Raw genomic sequence first — 18,990 nt, 5'->3', positions numbered from 1 at the left:
TGGTGTTCCACTGCTCCCCCAGCAGCTGCTACTAATGCAGCTCCTTTCTCTCACATGGTACTCGAGACTTTTTCCTTTAGGAAACACCAATCTTGCTCATTCAATTACGTCTTGCTCTTTTTTTCCTGCTGCTGGAAAACAGGAGCACTGTTTCACTAGGGGCTTAGCTAGAATTACTCCTTGATTTGGGATGAACAAACCTTCCACCACACTTAGTGGCAAATATTCACTTTATCCTCTTTTGGAAGCCTGAAAACATTTAGCAGGGTACACAGAAAAACATCTCCACCCATTGGGACCAAAGTGGTTACCTCTGTTTCACAGGTACAAATCCAACACAGAGGTCAAGGCATGCTTGGCAGCTCGTGTCTGTTGCTTGTACAGCTGATAACTGGTCTTCCTTTGCCAGAAAAATAAACCTTGCCACCGTTCAGATTTATTTAAATCCCTGTTTTAAGAGTCAGTTGCCTCATTAAAACCAGCTGGAGCTCTTGGGGCTTGCAAAAACAGTCTAGTTAGAGTTCCATAAGCTGCCACATCTCAGCCAAGTGGTGGAGCACACTCCAGTGCAGTTACGAGATAAAACAGCGTTGGCTTCACCCGTGCATTTCCCCTTACATTTGTCACGACTCTGCTATCATGCAGCAATTAAATTGCGGTGGCTGTTTTGTGCTTGGTCCCTAAGGGCCCATATGCAAAATTTTTTTTTTTTTTTTTTTTGAAGATCTGCAGGCAGGCTTATTGCTCCAAGGCAGAGGATTTCCTATCAAGCCTAATCCCCTGCAGACAACTGAGCATACACAGACCCCATTATAGAGGCTGAGCCCTGACTCAGACTTCTGCCCATCAGCTCACAGCAGAACCGCATCCTGGATGAATTGCAAAAAGCCTCTAGTCACCGATACTCAGGAAAAAAAAAAAAAAAAAAAATCATTTCCACTTTTAATGAAATGCATTTCAAGTACTCGACTTCCAACCAAAATAGCAACGGTTTAAACACAAGAACAAGTGGCTGTGAATAAACACATGGGAAGCACCGAGCTTTGGACTACAGCAACCTGAACATCAGCCCTGAGATGCCAGAAGGCTTTGCTGCCAATGCAACAGCTTGCTTACACCTGAGATTCACTGGTATGTAGGCTAACTGTTGCCAGGTACATGCTGATATCGCTTTTTTTTTTTTTTTCCCCCACCTCTGAAAAGCAGCCAATTAGGCAGCAAGCACCAGCAGTTTCTACCACCCATCCCTGCCTGCTCCATCCCCACTGGGAACAGACTGGGGAGGATGCAGCTTGATGACAAAGCTGTTCTCCCACGCAGGCACAGCTCCAGCAAGCTCGGTGCCTCTCCCCAGCACCCTCACATCCCACCACAGTCTGGTCCAGCCCCACCGCATCATCCTTTCCCAGTGCTAAATCTGGGGCTGAACAGTTTAGTTTCTACTATGGGTACAGCGAGGTGAGCCAGAGCCAACCGAAGCAAGTAGGGGAAGGAAAGTATGGCCCCAAATGAGATGTTCTCTCCCAGACCAAGGTTTAACCACAGAGGGGTGAAAAAGTACACTTTGCTCATGCCGAGGTGAATGTCATCCGTTCAATGTGAGGATTTTTAATCCTGCTTTTTAATCCAGCATCTTCCTCTCCCTCCTCCTCCTACCGTGACATTTGCACTGTCCCAGAACATTTTTCCATTTTTATTATGTTTGTGCAGTTGCACAATTTTCTTCTCTCCTGGAGCTGAAAGACAAAATACCCTGACATGTAAAACTCTGAGATTTTTTCCTTTCCTTCCTGCATATCCCTGACCCAGGCCTTATACTGCAGCTGCCTGTTTTGCTGCTGTTATTGGCTTGTATTTCCCCACCAAGCCAATTCAGAAAGTCTGAAAAGGACAGCACAGCTCCATTACATCAAGGAGATGGGATTAGGTCTAATCTTGTTTATCAGCACAATTAAGGCTCTCATTCAATCTTCTTCCTAGACTCCGGAAGAGGAAAGAAAAGATCCAAAGCACTTGGCAACTCTAAAGAAGAATTAAAAGTTCACAAAGTCACTGCAATCAGGATGAGTGTCACAAGTCAGCAATACCTGTTTCAACTAGAAACTGGGTGTTTTCTTTTGTATGCAAAAAGGCACAAACTGCCTGTATCAAAACCCTTCATTAGACAACCCCCAGCTCCAACCCGGCAACAACTGCAGCAGCATAAAAGGCACTGTTCTCAGAATTCGAAGTCCTCATCGGCCATATCGATCGCCCAGGCAAACTTCTCCCTCTGAGTCTTGTTGTAGATCTTCTCGATGGGCACGCCGAACTTCTTGCACCTGTACAGACCATGAGACAGCCGTGGGGATGTGCTACCCGTCCCACTCTGCTCCCACCACCGCAGTCCCCTCCGCTTAGGGTACAGCATCTTTCACCCATGCAAACTCCTTCGCCCCAAGCTCCTTAAGGAATTTTCTTTGTGTCACTGCTAATAAAGACAAAGTGACCCCTTCTCGCCCTAAACCCAGAAGGAACATCTTGCAAACAGTTACTTGTAGTAAGGGAAGCCTTAGCTTTGGATTTTGCTGACCGCCAACACCTCTAGGGCTTGGGCCGGTTTCTCTGGGCAGAAACCAAGTTTATTCCTTTCCTCTAAGGGATCAGGCATGTGTTTATTCCCCTCCCCAGGCAGTTCTAGGTGATCTGCACATCTCTAAAGGAACTTTTGCCCCATAGCATGCCCAAGACTTACCAAGCGATGCTAATCCTGGGGTCCAGGTAATTCAGCTTGGACGTGCCCAGAGCTATCTGCTTGTTCTCCTCCTTATCTGTGGCCTGGACATTCAACTTGGCCAGCTGCTCTTCCAGTCGCTTCAACAGTTTTTTTTTCTTCTCCACATTGCTGAGGGTAGAGGAAGAGCAACACAAACAGCATGTTAAAGGAGAAGCAGCAGCAGAGGTGAAATAGAGAGCAGTTCTGGTCTGCTGCTGCCTGGGAGCGTGATGGAAAGCCAACAAGCTTCAGCTCAGAGCAGCCTCTACATTCACCTTAAACCAAGAAATACTCCTGAATGACAAAGTGGAAGACGCCATTCAGCACTAACCCATTTCCCAAGTACACGGACCTCATAAGACACTTTTAAAAATAGAATTATTATTACCAAAGTGGGGCAAGCACAAAAGCCAGCACCCAGCAGAGACCACCTCCTCAAATCCAGGGTCCATGAGCAATGACCATCTCTGACAATTTGCTCTGCATCTCAGCAACGCAAGTCGTGAGCGGAAAACAAGAAAACCCAGAGTAAAACATAAGATACAACTCTTGTTTCTCTTCTCCAGCCTTCTCTTGTCTCTGGGCAGCAAGTCACATTTAGGGTCTGGGAGCAGGGAGCAAATTTGGACAGTCCCCATGCAATGACTACTGCAGAGATCAGAGAAGCCACAATCCATCACTCAAGTGTCCCACAAGAAAAACACGCATCGAGGCCAGTCTGTGTATCCCCAGCTCCAACCTCAAGCTAGTCATCCTTTGCACCATGACATTTGGAGGATAAATCCAAGGCAGCAGCTTGGGTTGAAGTCTCAGTATTCAGCGAGGTGTGCCCTATCACAAAGAAATCCCCCTCAAAGGACCTTTTTGTAATCCTACTGTTACAAGAAAGTATGTACAAGGCCACAGAACAAGAATATCCAACAATGGCATGTCAGTTCTGATGAGCTGCACCTAGGGTGTTGGACCACATCAACCCCATCTGCAGGCCCTCAGCACTGAGATCCCTTTCACAAGGGAATTGTAAGGAGGAGCCACTACTCACGCTTCTGCTTTGGCATCTTTTGTGTCTTCAAACTCATCTTCAGCTTTTTTCAGCTCTTGCTGGGCTTCCTCCACCTGTTGCTTCTTGGCATCGATCTGTGACGGTAAATATAAAGTCAGCCCGTGTGTTCCTCTCCAATTTCTTACCAAACCTACTCCAGCCCCAATAACTTGCCCCTGCAACGCCTGCTGAGCTCAAGCATTTCTTAGCATCTTGCAAAAGATCCTCGCAACCCAGATGCCAGAAACACAGCTCTTATCTGTTTGTCTTGTGCAACTGTTCAAGACCGACTGGCTCGTGACAGTGCTGGGACCCACTGCAAAGCCCCAAGCTCACCAGTGGAATGTGAGCAAGAGCTGAGGACAACTAAAAGTGGTAGTTTGAGCAAACCCATGAAATTTCAGTTGGTCCTCCTGCAAACATCCAGACAGAAAAAAAAAAAAAAAAAAAAAAAAAAAAAAAATCAATTTCCCTGGTCCCAAGCCAACTGTCTTAAAGCTGTGCCATCACAAAAGGCACTCAACTTGGTTTGAAGACACCAAGCGATAAAAAAAACAAACTCTATGCCAAGTGTGCTTCATCCAGCATTTGACCTTAGTCCATCCCTGGCTTGCTGATGTCTCTGCACTAATTAAAAAAGCCACTGTTTCTGGTTCATTCCCTGTCATGCTTGATCAATGTGATCTCTTTAGGCATCAGATTATTCACCCTCCCTCTCCCCATTCCTGAAAAACGAAGATCAGAGGTGAGATCGGGTCTGGGGCTCTCAGTTTGGTCTATCTCACCTTGATCTGGAGGTTTTGCATTGACTTCTCAAAGGTTTTCGGTGTGGACCTCTGATGGTTGCACAGGATGGCCACAGCTCGGTTAGCTCGGTTGTAGGAGAGGAGCTTTCCTGCGACATTGTCTTCAGCTGAAAATAAATGGAAGCACCATTGTCACCTTCCTGGGAGGTGGGGAAGGCAGGGAAGAGATCAGAACAGCAGCAAGTTGTTTGCTTTTCCCATCCTTTGTCAGAGGAGAGCGATACTGGTTGTGGAAATTGGTGAAGGACACTTAAGCATCACCGAATCCGACACTGCCTCATTACTCCAAGGTGATGTGGCAAAGGCAGGCAAAAATAATGCAACCAACCAGCAATTAAAGGAGTGGGGGAAAAGAAATGCTTTCATCTTGGCTATCAGTCAGTCAGGCTACTGCTGAGTGGGTAACTATTTCTCACTTAACATTGTTCCCAACCTGCCGCATGCCCCCGTAGGTTACACACCACCCTACAACGCGGTGCATCGCTTGCCAAGGAGGGGCAGGCAGTTCTAGGGACCCCAATGCAATGGATGGACATCAGTGATCCCACTGGCAGCATAATGCAGCTGGTGATACCGTGAACAGTGTTATAACTCACAGTTCGTGAGTGCCTTGAGCTGCTCCTGCAAGGTGATGGAGGCATTGTAGGTCCTGAACACTTTGGCACTCAAACCATCCATCAGACTCTGGAGGTGTCTGTTCAGAATGGATGTCTGGGGGAAGGAAGACAGAACAAAGTGAGGGGAAAAGGAAGGAAGAACACACAGAATCCAGGACAATAAAGTACTTGCTTTGCAGACCATCTTCTGCCTAAGCAAGCAAATCAAGCATTAAAAAAAAAAAATAATCTCCTGTAGCTTGCAGATCTACTTGGTGGGTCAGGCCCACATCTACCAAAACCTGTCACAAATTCCACCTACACCCACAAAGAATTTCTCTGGAAGTCGACAATTTCTGCCCATCTGTGTCCAAGAGGACACATCTCACATCCAATATCACATCTCACATATATCATATCTGGTATGTCTGTTTGACGGAGCACATGGGCCTGTAGTTGGAGTGGAAACAGAAGATGCTAAGAAGAGTCATCCTGGGTTCGGAGGAAGCCTTATTTGTACCAAGAAAACCTATCACAGATAAATCCTATATAATCAGAGAGGAGCAGCCTCTTCAGAAGAAAGATAAGCAAGTGGCTTTGTAGGAGATGCGAGCAGAGGGGGACATGGGTGGCAGCACCCCATATCCCATACTGAGGAAAAAGGAAGGAGAAGGCTTTTGCAGGGGAGTAGCTCAAGAGGGAAGGCTGCAGCACATCTCTCCGGCATCCCTGTGCTCCGGCAGCCTCTCACACTTCTTCCGAGCCTCAGCAAGGTGTAAAAGCATCAAACAGCTGAGGTTTGACACTTCCAGCAATGCCCCGAGCAACATGTGCGTGGGCAGGCCTTCCCAGGCTAAAAAAAAAGCCCAAGCAGATGAGTTAGAGGAGGGAAGGAGCAGAAAGCCACCTCCTTAGCAGGGACACAGGTTACTCATGGGTGCAGGCAGGCAGCCAAGACCACATTCAGAGGCAGAGATGCTACCAGTGCACAAAGAGGACTGAAAAAATGAAAATAAATCACAGCACCCCAATAAGGTGTGTTAAAATAGTTACAGTGGTGTCTCTGGAGGGGAGATAGCCCAGCGTGAGGGATGACACTGATGCAGCACCACAGCCTGGGAGCCTGCAGACTGGACAGGGATGTCACAGGTTTGCTTCTACTCCCTTTGGGCCAGCAGTGCTGTTGCAAAAGCTCAGAGGTGACAACTCACATTGAGCCTGTCAAAGAGGTCATCTGCTGGGTTCTTGTTCTTCATGAAGAGCTGCAGGTTCTTGAACACCTAAAAAAGGAGGAAGGGATGGATCTGGTCAGGGACATGAAGAAAATCGCTCCCAGATATCTCCCTCATCTCTACCTGCTTCTTAATCCAGACTCAGACTTGTGTAGTATACATCCTACCACACCACCAACCTTCTCAACTTCAAGGGCCGCCACTGCGACCTCTGAGCCACTGGTGCCACAGGCTGTTTTTTCTCAGATCTCTACTATCCCTGGGACTCCAGTTTCGCCACAAACACCATTAAAATAATTTAGGCCATAAGTTGTTTAAGCCATGGGTAAAGCAAACAAATAAATATCAACGAGTTTAAGTCCTAATGTCCACCCATAAACGAGGGATGCTCCAGGAGGAAAGACTTCTCACTCATAGTTCATGGGCTAGAATGACCTTGAAAACCCTACCCCCCAAAGTTTCTCCCTGTTCTCTAGGACAGGGTCAGCATGTGGATGTCCTCGTCACCCAGCACGGTCGCATCTCATGCACATGCTGCCACTGTGCTGTTAAAGCACAGGAGGCATCTTTGCAACAGGTTTCAGACGCAGATTTGGGACTGACAACCACTGAGCGAACCGAGCCACCCAACTAACCCTGCACCAAATTGCCATGCCAGCCGCTGCCTCCATTTCCACCCCACTCACCATCTTCTCCACTGACACTTTGTTGTAGTAACGGATCGAGTCTTTCCCAAGGAAGTCAAACTCCACCACGTGCTCCTGCCCATCCAGGTTGGGGTGCAGTTTGATGTGCTCCACACGCAGGGAGCAGCAGCCAACCGTGTCCGCAGTCTCCCCTTCCTCCTTCTCATTGCCAGCTCTCAAGGCCAGCTGGAAGCAGACAGTGAGTCATCCAGCCCACCTCAATTCCCCCTTCCAAGGTTATTAATGTTGACAGCAGGGACAGGGGGAAAAGAAAGCTTTCTCAGGACAGTGCCTCACTGAATGACTGCAGGGACCCTGGTGGATACCAAGCAGTGACTGCCTCCAGCAGAAGATTATTTCACTGCTCAAAGAAACCCTAGAACATCCCCCCAGAATAAAGTTATCCAGCTCTCCAGTGGGGCTTTCGTGGTCACACAGACACACGCATGCAGGTAGAGTCCAAGAAGGACAGCACAGCTCCTGTGTCCTCACACAAGCATCATCAGATGGTAAGAGTCCTCCATGATCATTGCCAGATGCCTCAAAAGGAATAACTCTGGCTAGTACAGCCAACAGACACCAAAAAAACCTGCAGGTTGGGGTGGATCAGGTAAGCTAAGCCCAAACTTCAACAGGGCTGGGGGACCTGGGGCCATGGTGAGGCTGCAGATACCTTATCAATGAAATAGAGGGCCACTGCTCTTTGCCTCTTCTTCATCTCCTTGGATTTCCAGTCAGCTCGGTACTGAGCACGGATTTTGTGGACAACATCCTTTAAGCGCCGGGCTACCTCATATTTCTGCCAGTCCTTCTCTCCCTGGAAAGAGAAGCCGAGACATTTTCACCCAGTGCCTCATCTTCTTTCCACCCCTACTAGTCAAGCCCTGTTCTGGGAGCACCTCCAGCATCTAACTTCTGCTTAAACCCCATTGTTTTCTTGAGAAAAATCCGAGCAGAAACGGCTTATCTAGGGTTTCTGTGCCCTCTGCTGCCTGTGCTGAACTTGGGATCCTGGCCAAATCTGAGCTGCTCATGGTCTGGAGGTGTCCTCCACCAGCTAGCAGCCAGCACACAGCCGTTGAGGAACCAAGGGGTCAAGCACTGCGTGGCCATGGCCACAGCTGCTTGGCCACCACCGATGTAGACTGACACAACACACTTGGCTCAGTTGTGCCCAGCTTGCACACAGTTTCCTCCTTTACTTTGAGGACTGGAAATAGCTTTAAATCACCTTTCCCTCCTCACAGTGTTCACTCCCTCCCTTCTATGGCACTACAGACGGAGGATAAGGAGAGGTAGAATCACCATTTACTGGCATAAATTTATTCAACCCCACAGACACTAGTCCCTGTGGACCCTCTCAGCCCCTGCCTGGCTTTCAGCCGCCTTCCTTGGGCACACATGACCACCACAACACAGGGATGGCTCCACCAGTAGCAACCCGTTCCCTGGAATAGGTTTGATGCTTAACAATCATTTCTATCCTCTCACCGCTCAACGGCACAACAATTAATTTAGTTTATCCTCCTTTTTTTTAAAGGGGGGTGGGGGGGTGGGAAGTACACGTCTGCTGATGTGCCACATCTCTGCTTTCCCATGATCTTTCCACCTGGCAAAAAGCCAGTGGCCCAAAAGATAACAGCTCTGTCTGAACAGCAGCATCACTCCGACCTTCAGCTTGGAGCTGGGGTTCAGCATGATGTACTTCAAAGTGTTCTGGATGTTTTCCGTCCAGGAGGCTAGCCAGGTAACCGTGTTGTCGAAGCGCACCTCCTTCCACTTGTGCCCTTCTGGTGGCTCGGGGATTTTGGAGTCCCTGTGGGCAGAGCAAGGTTAACAGCCCTCAGACCATGAAGAAGCACCAGGTTGTCAGCTCAACTGCTTCTTCGCAGTGAGCCAAAAGATGGTCACCACATTGGAATGTTACTTACAGAAAACATACAGCCCGCACAAAATTGCTCCACAAGATGATCAGCTCTTTAGCTACTGGGGACAACAGGAGAAGTCGCTGGGCTGCTGGGGGAGTGTTTTGAATCAAGGCCATAAGGTCTTCACATGGGTGGTTTAAGACCAATCCAACTCATGTAACTTGGAGGGCAAACACTCTTAATCCCATCACTGATTTTCCTCCCTCCAGTGAGTATCCTGATGCTTCCAGCCAGCACAAGGGAGCCATAAAGTGAGGAGGAATGGCTTGTTTGGAAGAAGGGCACAGGGGGAGGAGTACGGAGTTGTCCCTTTTTCCAAGAGGCCATAGGAGCACTGCAGTGTTTGCAGTTCATGTTGGGTGAACACTGCAGGCACCAGTGAGAGATGGGAGCTGCTGACCAGCTCCCTGGCCACTGTACATCCACAGAAAAAAAAAAAAAAAAAAAAAAACAAACACCAAAAGTCTGACCTAACTGCAAAGCAGGCACGTGGAGGTGCCCAGGAGGTGGTTAAAAGGGACCCAGTGAGTTCAAACCTCAAGGTGTGTAAAGCAGTGATTGTAGGAGATGGCAAAATCCCCATGGTAGCTCCAGGCTACCCATCCCAAAAGCAGCCCCACGAGCTCAGCGCTTCCCACAGCAACTCACTTGCTGCAGTTGATGACAACATCTTCTGGCATTATCCTCTTCTTCAGCATGCCCATTTTGGGGTGGTCCCCACGGCCACGGAAAAGCCCCGGTGGCTCAGTTTTGAAGTTGCCTATCTTCTCCCGGTGCCCATCAAGGATGCAGTACCCATATTCCTCCTGGATCTTATCCGCCTCCTCCTTCAGTTTCTGAAACATGGACCATCTCACAGGATGAAACCAAAACCTTACGACTGGTAATTGCCTTTTGCTACCCTCCTTTCCCCAGAAAAAAAAAAAACAAGGCTGGAAAGGCAGACCTCAAAGGGTTGGAGGAAGAGGTGAGCATTGGTCCAAGTCCACTCCTAACAAATAGCTCATCTCCACCTACTTTGGAAACCCTCACAGTGATGCTGTCCCAACATTGATGGAACAAGCCTACATACCACTAGCCCCTTAGCAAGGTCACCCATCCTCTGGACAGGGCAGGACCCCAAACTGTGGTCTGAGGATGACTGGTACCCTGCAAAGCCATGAAACATGCAGTGTCTGCAGATAAACTTCATGAAGAGGGGTCTTGATGGTCATTGAGACAGAGTTGGTCCACAGGACTAAGAGGTCCCAGGTGAAGGCATAACACCAGGAAAGGAGACAAGCAGGAGCCAAAATACCCCAAGTTGGTCACAAAAACATATCAGCCAGTCTCAGATGTCCTAGGATACAGTCCTCACCTGCTTCTCCTCTTTAGAGAGTGCTTTCCGTGCCTCACTTTTGTCCACAAAGTACTTGTGGATCTCCCTGAAGTCACACTTGTCCAGGTCTTTGATTATTTTCTGCTCCTTTGATGTCATCTCCTGAGCAAGAGATGAGAGGGGCTATGTAAATCAGAGAGGCAAAACTGACTCCACACAGGGCTGCTGCCTTGTGCCTCTCCTTCACGAAAAAGGAAATGGAGACCCACATGCCAGTTCTTCAGAAAATATCAGAAGGAAGCAGCCACCCCAGCTATCCTAGCCACAGCCACCCCAAGGGCAGACAAAGCTGCTGTGGCAGGAGGCCAGGCTGCCTCTGGACACCTGAGTCTGCACCCACAAATAAGCAAAACGAAGCCAGATCTGGGGTGGAACAACCTCTAACCCCTTCTGTGGAAACAAGCAGCCTCCGAGCACGACTGCAAGCAGAACTGAAGGTATTTGGGGGCACGTAAACTTGCCCTAGGAGAGGTCTTGCTTTTGCCTGGGAACTAAGCCATGGTGCTGTGGGAGCGTGAGGTTAGTCTTTCAGAAGGACACACGGCCTAAACCGTTTGTGAAGTTGTTTGCAAGACCCAATACCTGCTTTCTTAGGCAGCACCGCTAAAACTCGGGGGGAGCACAAGGGTCATCATGAAGCCCTCGAGGATGCTGCAGACAGCAAGCCCCAGCCCAAACCCACAAGAAGCAAGAAAGATAAGCATCTAATTTAGGATCTCATAATTGTAAAGAACTAAGCCACAAAATAACTCCTCATCCCCTCCAACCCACACTGCAGCCTACGGTCTGCCTGGGGATTACAAGTTTAATGCCGCATGTATAAAGCAGAGGATGGGCAGCAAGGAAGCCCTCACGGGGAACGTACCTTCCTCCAGTCATTGAAAAAGTTGTTCTGGAAGATCTCCTTGGTTGTATATTCATGATCAAGCATTTTGGCATAGAAGGTGGCAATTTCCTCTGTGGCCAGGCTCAGCTTCAGGGGTTTACCTAGGAAGGGAGAGGACCTTTAGTATCAATTATGGGGATAGCCCAACCCTGCAGCCCCAGGCAGTTGTTCAGCAAGTCCCCATGCTCACCACAGTGCCAAAATGGGGACAACGGATGAGAACAGACACTGGCAAGACTTTGGCACCCCCCCTGCACCAAGCACGGCCTCGTCTGCAGATCAATAACCAGAGCACTTGGCACACCAGGATGCTGCTGCAGCCCATCTGCAATCACACACTTCATTTTCTTTTCCAGGAGAGTGGAAACCCTGATTTACTTTAAGGTCACTGAGCCACAAGGCTTTCGGCAGCCACCATGCCATGACGAGTCCCAAATTAATGGCTCCACAGAGCAACACAGAAAGGTTTGCTTTCTGACCACGATCTCATCCAGGACCCCACTTGGAGAGGTCTTCTCTCAAATACTTTCCCACACAGATGGAACAATCATGGGAAGCTCAAAGCTGAGATTTTTGCAATAAATACGGGTGCAAGAGCCTCTCATGTTTGTCCAGTGGATCTTGGATCATTTATTGGAAGAGACAAAGCCACCATCCTCCCCCAAGATCTTTGGCTACAGTAATGAAGTCTAGTGAAACCAGGGAACAGCTTGGCTCTTCCTAGGAAACCAATGCTTTGGAATAGCATTTCTAGGCAAGTTATAGGAAAAGAACCCTGCAGAGTTCCACTGGATGGTTCAAAACCTACCTGCACCAGACACACTGGTTTTTGGGGTCCTGACCCCCACCCGTACCGGAGGGCATGGTGGGTCACAGCCTTAGAGCAGCTCCATTACAGCCTACATATACCAGCTCGGCCACAGTCCCTTCCTACTTGGGGTTGATACCTTCCCACAAACACTTTTTCATCCAAGAACAGGGACATCTTTTTGTAAATGAGCCAACGTCACCCAAGCCACCAGCCGAGATGCGCACAACACACTGATGGGTCTCCAACAACTCAGAAACCACAGAGAATGTCCAAAGCCTGTGCAGGACTATATACAGCTGCCAGGGCTTCTCACAGAGCCAAAGTCAGTCTCCAGCAGTGTCTCCCATCGATGTTCCAGCAGTGCCCTCTGGTGACAGCTTTGCCAGGCACCTCATTTCCCAAAATTGGCCTTTTATTTTTTTTTCCGACTGTAAAAAAAATCTGTAAGGTATAGGAAGCCCCAGTGAGGAGGTTGAGGACCACCAAAACCCCACGGAACTGTGATCCTTTCTTCTCCAGCATCCCTTGATCCAGCCCCAAAGTCCTTGTTGCCTCCTTCCCTTGATCTGGCAGAAAACAGTTCAGGGATGAAGATGAGAGCAGCGAGGAGTAGACAGCCCAACAGGCATGGTAGGAAACCAAGGAGGACAGCAGAGACCTGGATCTGTCCTGTCAGGTCTCAGCCCCTCACTGACACCCTGAGTTGTTGTAAGGAGATACATGGTGGACCTGGGGACAACATCAGGAGCCATGACCAGGAACAGCCCTTCCAAGCCCTGCAACATCTTGGAAAAGCAAGTGATGTGTCAATCACTGAGGCCACGAGACAGGCCAGCTGCAGCTCTCAAAAGCAAAACCACCTTTTCCCAGTTTTTGGGGAAACCACGAATGAGCTCACTTAAAGCTCAAACCCAAAAGGCATCTTAACGAGAAAGAAATTGTTCTTTTTTTTTCCAGTCCACCTTCACCGGAGGTACATGAGGACTTCAGGGAACAGCATCAAGATGCATTCCTTCCTCCTCAAGAAACTTAGGGTCCTGCCCCACCACTGCATGTCCTGCAGCCAGGAGAGGCTGTGAGCAAGGGTGCAAATCCCAGCTCCACACATGGTTGCATCATAACACCCTAAAACCAGCTTCAGGCACCTGCACTGAAGCCCTCACCCTGCCTAGGGTTCTCTGCACAGGGCGGGGGGATGCATGAAACACCCTGCAATCACCAAGGGCTCATTAGCTCCTCAATAACCCCTTAACTCCTACCATGTGTAAAACCCTCTAGCTTTAACCCAGGGTTCAGGCTTTATCCAAGGGGATATTTAGGCCCTTTAATAATTTGTGGTCTGCAACGCTTCCCCCTCCATACAAGAGAAGATACCAGCTCTTTGTCCAGGCAGAGGACACCACCACATGCCCCAGGTCCCATCACAAGGCAGACATACCATCGTAATAAAATTGCACGTCGTCAGGCAGCGGCTCATAAAGGGGGGCGAAGTAGGGTCCTCGGTGCTCCAGCTGGGTCCACTTTACCCCATCTTCTTTCTTCTCCTCTTCCCACCTGGGACAGATGCACAGGGACCCGTGAGAACATCCCAATCCTGGGGTTTGGGACCTTCTCCCAAAGTCACCCTGGGAAGATGCTCCGTGAGCAGCAAGTTGCTGCAAAACCCAGATGAAATCCTGTTGTCTCAGCTACTGCCTCAGTTTCCCCTTTCTTTCAAACGAGGAAGACTGCAATGCAACCCAGGGAAAGGCGTCTTGGGGAAGGGGACACGCTTGGTGCAGTCACATGGAGAGATGTGGCAGGGCAGGGGGGAAGAGAAGGGATGGATCAAACTCATCAGCACAGGCAGAGCCACCCCGCTGCTGCGCCGCAAAAAGGCTTCTCAGTTTGCACAGAATGGGCTGCAAGGACTAAAAGGCACCCTCCCTTCCCTCCACAGCCATCGCTGCCTCCTTTTTTTAAAGAACACCCCAAAAAAAAAAGGAGGTTCAGAAGTTCACGTGCATGTGCCAGAGATGGGCAACACACAGTGTTCATAACTATTTATGCCCATGCTCTTAAGGTAAATAAGATTTTAATGTGTCTCTCCTCCCTCCAGGATTTTAAAGTCACTGCAAGCCTTAGATGTAAAATGAAGATTAAAACAAACAAAAAAATTAAAAGAAAGTCAGAACACCCACCCTGAAGTTCAGAATAACATTAAAAGAGATAACCCAGCTCAAGGGCAGAGGAAGAAGCCCTCCGGAACAGCGTTGCTGACAGCAGCGCGTGGGATCTGCACCCTGTGGCTCAGCACCAGCCAGGCTGGCACTGGTCCCGTAACCCCAGCATCTCTGGAAAAAAAACAATGATTGCAAGATTTCATCCAGAAAAAAAAAAAAAAAAAAAACAAAACAAAACAAAACAAAACAAAACAAAACAAAAAAAAACAAAAAAAAAAACCAACCACCTCCAGTTTTCCTCGTTCAGTAATGCCCCGGAAGTATTTCTGACTTTTCTCCTCCCCTCAGGAAGCGGGAACCTCATCAAAAGGTCCGTTGTGCCAAGAAAACGTAAGAAAAAAAAAAAAAATCTGAAAGGAAAATCAGCAGGCTACAGAAAACTTAGCTGGAATCTTCTCAGACAGGCAGCTGCAGGGATGGTTTGAGGGGTGCTGCAAGGGCTTCATTTCTCCTCCCAAATCCCTGCGCTCCCCAGCACGGCATCACCCACACTCACCTCTTGCTGCCCCCCGAACCCGGCCGGAGGCAAACGGGGGTGAAGCGAGGGTGACGGGCCCTGCGGCCAAGCACTGAGGAGGCGAGACGCCGGTACATGCCACCGAGCAGCCACGGGGACGGCGAGGCTGATGGATGCCCGGCTCACCCCAAGTATCCTGGCCCGGCACCTCGCTACCCACCGCGACGCGGAGCTGGTGGGACCTACGGCATCGCCACGAGAAACCCCACTCTTGCCCAAGCAGTCCAGGTCATGGCACTCCCCCGCGTGCCGAGGCGGTGGAGCCTTATGGGAAATGTAGTCCTGCACGTGTTTTGGGGCAAAACTGCTGTAAAATTGTGCTGATGCTACAGACCAGCCTCTCGCCTCCTTGCCAGGCTCCAGCCCCCCACCACGTCAGTCATTACTTTAGCAAAAAACCTGCTTTATCCCCTTTTTCATGCCACCCTGTGCCCCACAAGAGCTATCCCCAAAGGTTCGGGCAACCCTGTCAGGGATAACACCCTAGCAGCTCCCCAAAGCCCAAATTTGCAACAGATTCCATAGCATCCAGCCCCCTAAATGCCCTTTTCTCTGCCCCAGATATTGGGGTGCCCTGGGAGACAGTGACACCAAGTGGCCAAAGCTACTGCTCCCTGCCACCTCGGGCCAAAACACAGCATCCATCAGCCCCATTCGTACCTTCTTTCCTGCCACAAAGCTTAACTAGATCATCCAAAAACTGTTGCAAAAGAGAGGGGCAAAACAAACAACCAAAAAAAAAAAAAAAAAAAGCACAGCCCCTTTATATCCTCTACAACTCCCGCCGTCTTGGAAGCTGTTTTATTACAGGGGGTTGTGCAGATCATCTCCTTCCATCAGCCATGAGCATCTCCCTTCCCTGGCTGGGCTCCAGCAAAGCCATTTTGGGAGGAATACATATCATACATACTGTTACAAGAATAATAACAAAAAAAAGTATTGCACAAATACTACTGTATATCCAGAACCTCCCATTATCTCTCGCCCCCTTCCTCCTGTCAAGACTGCTGAGTTCAAGGCTTAAGAAAATACAGCAAAGCAGTCAAAAATAGTAACTAAAAAAAAAGAGTTTTCACAGTTTTACCCTAAGAAATAAAACTAAAACCCCGGTTGCATTAGTGTTAAACCAGCCCACAGGCCAAAGGCACACAGAACACTTACCATTTCCATTTGTTTTCTGTCTCTTCTTTCTTGTCTTCCTTTTTAGCCTTTTTGTTGTTGTTGTTCTCTTCTCCTTCCTTAGATTTCCTTTTCTGGGTTTTCTGGGGGGTCTCTTCTTCATCACTCTTCTTTTTGTTCTTCTTCCTCTTCTCTTTTTTTTCCTCCTTAGACTTTTTCTCCTTGATTTTCCCCTTTTTCTCTTTCCTTGGCACATCTCCCTCCCTTGCTTCATCCTCTTCCTCCTGCCCATTCTCTATATTCTGCATCTCTTCCCACCTTTCATCCCCTTTCTCATCCACCTCCTCTTCCTCCTTTACTTGTTTTCCATCCTTGTTTTCCTTTTCTACCCCATCTTTCTCCTCCAATTCATCTCCCTCTCCTTTATTCTCATCTGTCTTCTCCACTTCTTGCTCCTCTTCCAACATTTTTTCCTTCTTTATTTTCTTCTTCCCCATCTTCTCCACTCCCTCCATTTTCCCTTTCTCCCATTTTTCCCTCCCATCACCCCATCCCCAAGTGCTGTTACTGCTCCCTTGCTTGGCTCTGCCCCATTCCCCTGCCTGACTCCTGACCCCATCATCACCCTCCTCCTCCATGCCCTCCATCACATCCCCAGGGCTTTCCTCAAATTCATATTTCTTTCTCCCTCCTTTTCTCAGCAATCCCTTTTCCTGCTGCTTCCCTTTTTTCAGTTTTTTTATTTTGGGGTCTTGGGTATCCCCTTGCTGCTGTAGGACAAGGGGGTCCAGCTCCTTGTACTCACCCCCCCTCACAGCAGCGAGCCCCACATCCCCCTCCAAAGCCCCACAGGGTGATGCAGCCCCACCAGCAACACCATCACCTGGCTCTGAGACCTGTGAAAACACCAAGAAGGGAAGAAAAGCTAAAATTGGGACAGAAATGCAATTGTCCCAAAGTCCAGGTGCAAAAAGGAGATGCTAAAGCATGAGCCCCATGCAGAATTGGGTGGGGGGGGTGTGTGTGACAGATTCCCATGGGTTTCCTACCCCAATTCCAGCTTTGGTCACTGAGAGCCACTGTCCTGCTGCTGGTCCTGCTCTCTTGGGTTTGTGCTGCAACCTATGAGAAAAACAAAGCCACTTCTCACCTCGTTGGTGAGTGGCAGCCTCCACCTCCTCCGTGGAAAATTACAGGATTGTTCCCAAATGAGCCCTTGTTTCCCTTCGAGCATGGCAGCACCCTGGGTGCTGTGGTGACTGGAGATACCCCAAAGCAGCAGTGGTCAGCCCCCCCGGTAAGAACAGGATGACCCCAGGTTGCAGCTTATGGGATGAGGAAGCTCAAATGAACAGGACCACAAGGTCTCCAGATCAAATGGGGGAGGCAAGGAAATGTCCCCAGAGACATGCCTGCCCAAAGAAGGGGACTTGTTTGCAAGGTTTGGCAGCACCAGCAGAAAGCAGGACAGAGATGGCATTAGGCCGAGCATCATGGACACTCTAGAGGAGACCTCACGATAGGACATATCCCCTGGGACTGTGGGGACAGACTCCCCCCACTTCCCTCCTAAGAAGGCAGCCTGAGAATTGGTACGACAGGGAAGGACACAAGCTTCATCGATGCAACAAGCTGGAGGACAAGAAGTGTCCAGATCCACGACCTCCGTCATCAACAATATGGGTGGGGAATGCAGGAATGTTTCCCTGGTCAGCAGAAAGGTCAAGTGAGTTTTGGGGATTTCTGTGGGACTCGCAAGCATTATAAAGCAGCAACGTGCCCCTATAAAATACTTTCTCCCGAGGCCTCTCCTAACCAGGCAGGGAGTTGGGAGCTTCATCTTTCAGTTGCTCATGTTCTAAAAAAGCAAAGCAAGAGATGAATGAGGGAGTAGCAAGCACAGCCTAAACCAAGCCTACATCTTCTAGGTTGAGCCTGCATCTCCACAAGGTTGAGGTGATGGTATCCCCCTTGACCACAGGGAAACTTGGGGCTGTCCCTGCTGGGTCGTTGCCACTTCCCAACTGAGTGAGATGTCCACCAGGCTATAGAGCATCACACCCCCAGCTTGTGATGAGCACCACCATAAAAAAAAAAAAAAAAAAAAAAAACACAACCAAAAAACAACCAACCAACCAAAACAAAACCCCAAACCAAACAACTTATGGGACCAACAGGTCAGGGCAGCAAGTGAAAAGCAACCAGAGCCCCAATTCCTCCAGTCCGTGCTAGGCAAGCTTGGAACTGAGCTCAGGCCCTTTAACCAGCCCATGGGTCAGACCCATTGCCTGCCTCTCCCCATTCCTGGCATCCCCCCAGCAGGCCCAGTTTGGAAGCATGGCCAGCTGCCCCAATGCCATCCAAGAAGGAGTTGAGAAGCCAGGTTTCCCCATCCAAGGAGAGTGGTGATGTCCCTTCCTGCACATCCAGGCAAGCACAAAAAGCCACGATTTCTGTTTTTAGCCAAAACATCCTGCAGATATAGTTTCTGCAAGGGAAAGGGAGATTTTGGGCCCATTTCTAAAAGTTCATTTAGACTGATGTCATATTACCAGGCTGTGGGACATCAGAACTACACAGGAGGGCTCAGAAAAGCCTTACAGTCTGTTCGTGATGGAAACAGAAAATTCCCCCAAAGCCAGGGGCTGGGTGCTTTTCCAGGCAGCCAGAACACACATTACACAATCTGCACTAAACTCATTAGGCCAAATGGCCCAGCAAAACACACTCGGCCCCTCCAATCTCATTAGCAGCTGAGCACCAGAAGATTCATGACTCAGAAGGCAAAGTCCTGCCACCTTTTGGGATGGGCTCCTTCCCCAGAAGGTCTTATTAGAGGCCTCTCGCCTGACATGAAAGCCCCTGCCTCTAAGATGCAAAGAGGATTAGCCTGCTAAGGGACAGCTTTATGAATTCATCTTCCTATCTCTGCCCAGATCTAGCATGGGGTGACAGAAATAAACACCCTTTTCCCAGGCTTTGGGAGGCTGGTTTTCCCCACCAGCATTCTCC

General features: G+C 49.2%; 1 protein-coding gene across 5 annotated transcripts; it reads right to left on the bottom strand.

Moving 5' to 3' along the window:
• Nucleotides 1-928: 928 nt before the first annotated feature.
• On the bottom strand, nucleotides 929-16,137 carry TOP1MT (DNA topoisomerase I mitochondrial). Of its 5 annotated transcripts, XM_033011799.2 has the most exons (15): nucleotides 14,570-14,596; nucleotides 14,301-14,453; nucleotides 13,559-13,674; nucleotides 11,289-11,410; nucleotides 10,403-10,525; nucleotides 9,694-9,881; nucleotides 8,789-8,933; nucleotides 7,791-7,934; nucleotides 7,118-7,303; nucleotides 6,411-6,479; nucleotides 5,200-5,314; nucleotides 4,583-4,710; nucleotides 3,798-3,892; nucleotides 2,735-2,884; nucleotides 929-2,321 (listed from the first exon to the last, which is right to left on the bottom strand). In XM_033011799.2, exons 4-15 carry the CDS (start codon nucleotides 11,352-11,354, stop codon nucleotides 2,219-2,221), a joined length of 1,512 nt encoding a protein of 503 aa, XP_032867690.1. In that variant the 5' UTR covers nucleotides 11,355-11,410; nucleotides 13,559-13,674; nucleotides 14,301-14,453; nucleotides 14,570-14,596; the 3' UTR covers nucleotides 929-2,218. The 5 variants fall into 5 exon arrangements, with proteins under 5 accessions (XP_032867690.1, XP_009973833.2, XP_032867689.1 ...); XM_009975531.3 differs by lacking the exons at nucleotides 14,301-14,453; nucleotides 14,570-14,596 and adding an exon at nucleotides 16,021-16,137; XM_033011798.2 differs by lacking the exons at nucleotides 14,301-14,453; nucleotides 14,570-14,596 and adding an exon at nucleotides 14,839-15,086.
• Between the last annotated feature and the right edge of the window lie 2,853 nt (nucleotides 16,138-18,990).

The sequence above is a fragment of the Tyto alba genome, unplaced genomic scaffold (assembly GCF_018691265.1).
Source record: "Tyto alba isolate M040663 unplaced genomic scaffold, T.alba_DEE_v4.0 Super-Scaffold_9, whole genome shotgun sequence".
NCBI lineage: Eukaryota > Metazoa > Chordata > Aves > Strigiformes > Tytonidae > Tyto > Tyto alba.
The sequence above is the reverse complement of the archived record's forward strand: the minus strand, read 5'-3'. Positions and strand labels throughout refer to the sequence as shown.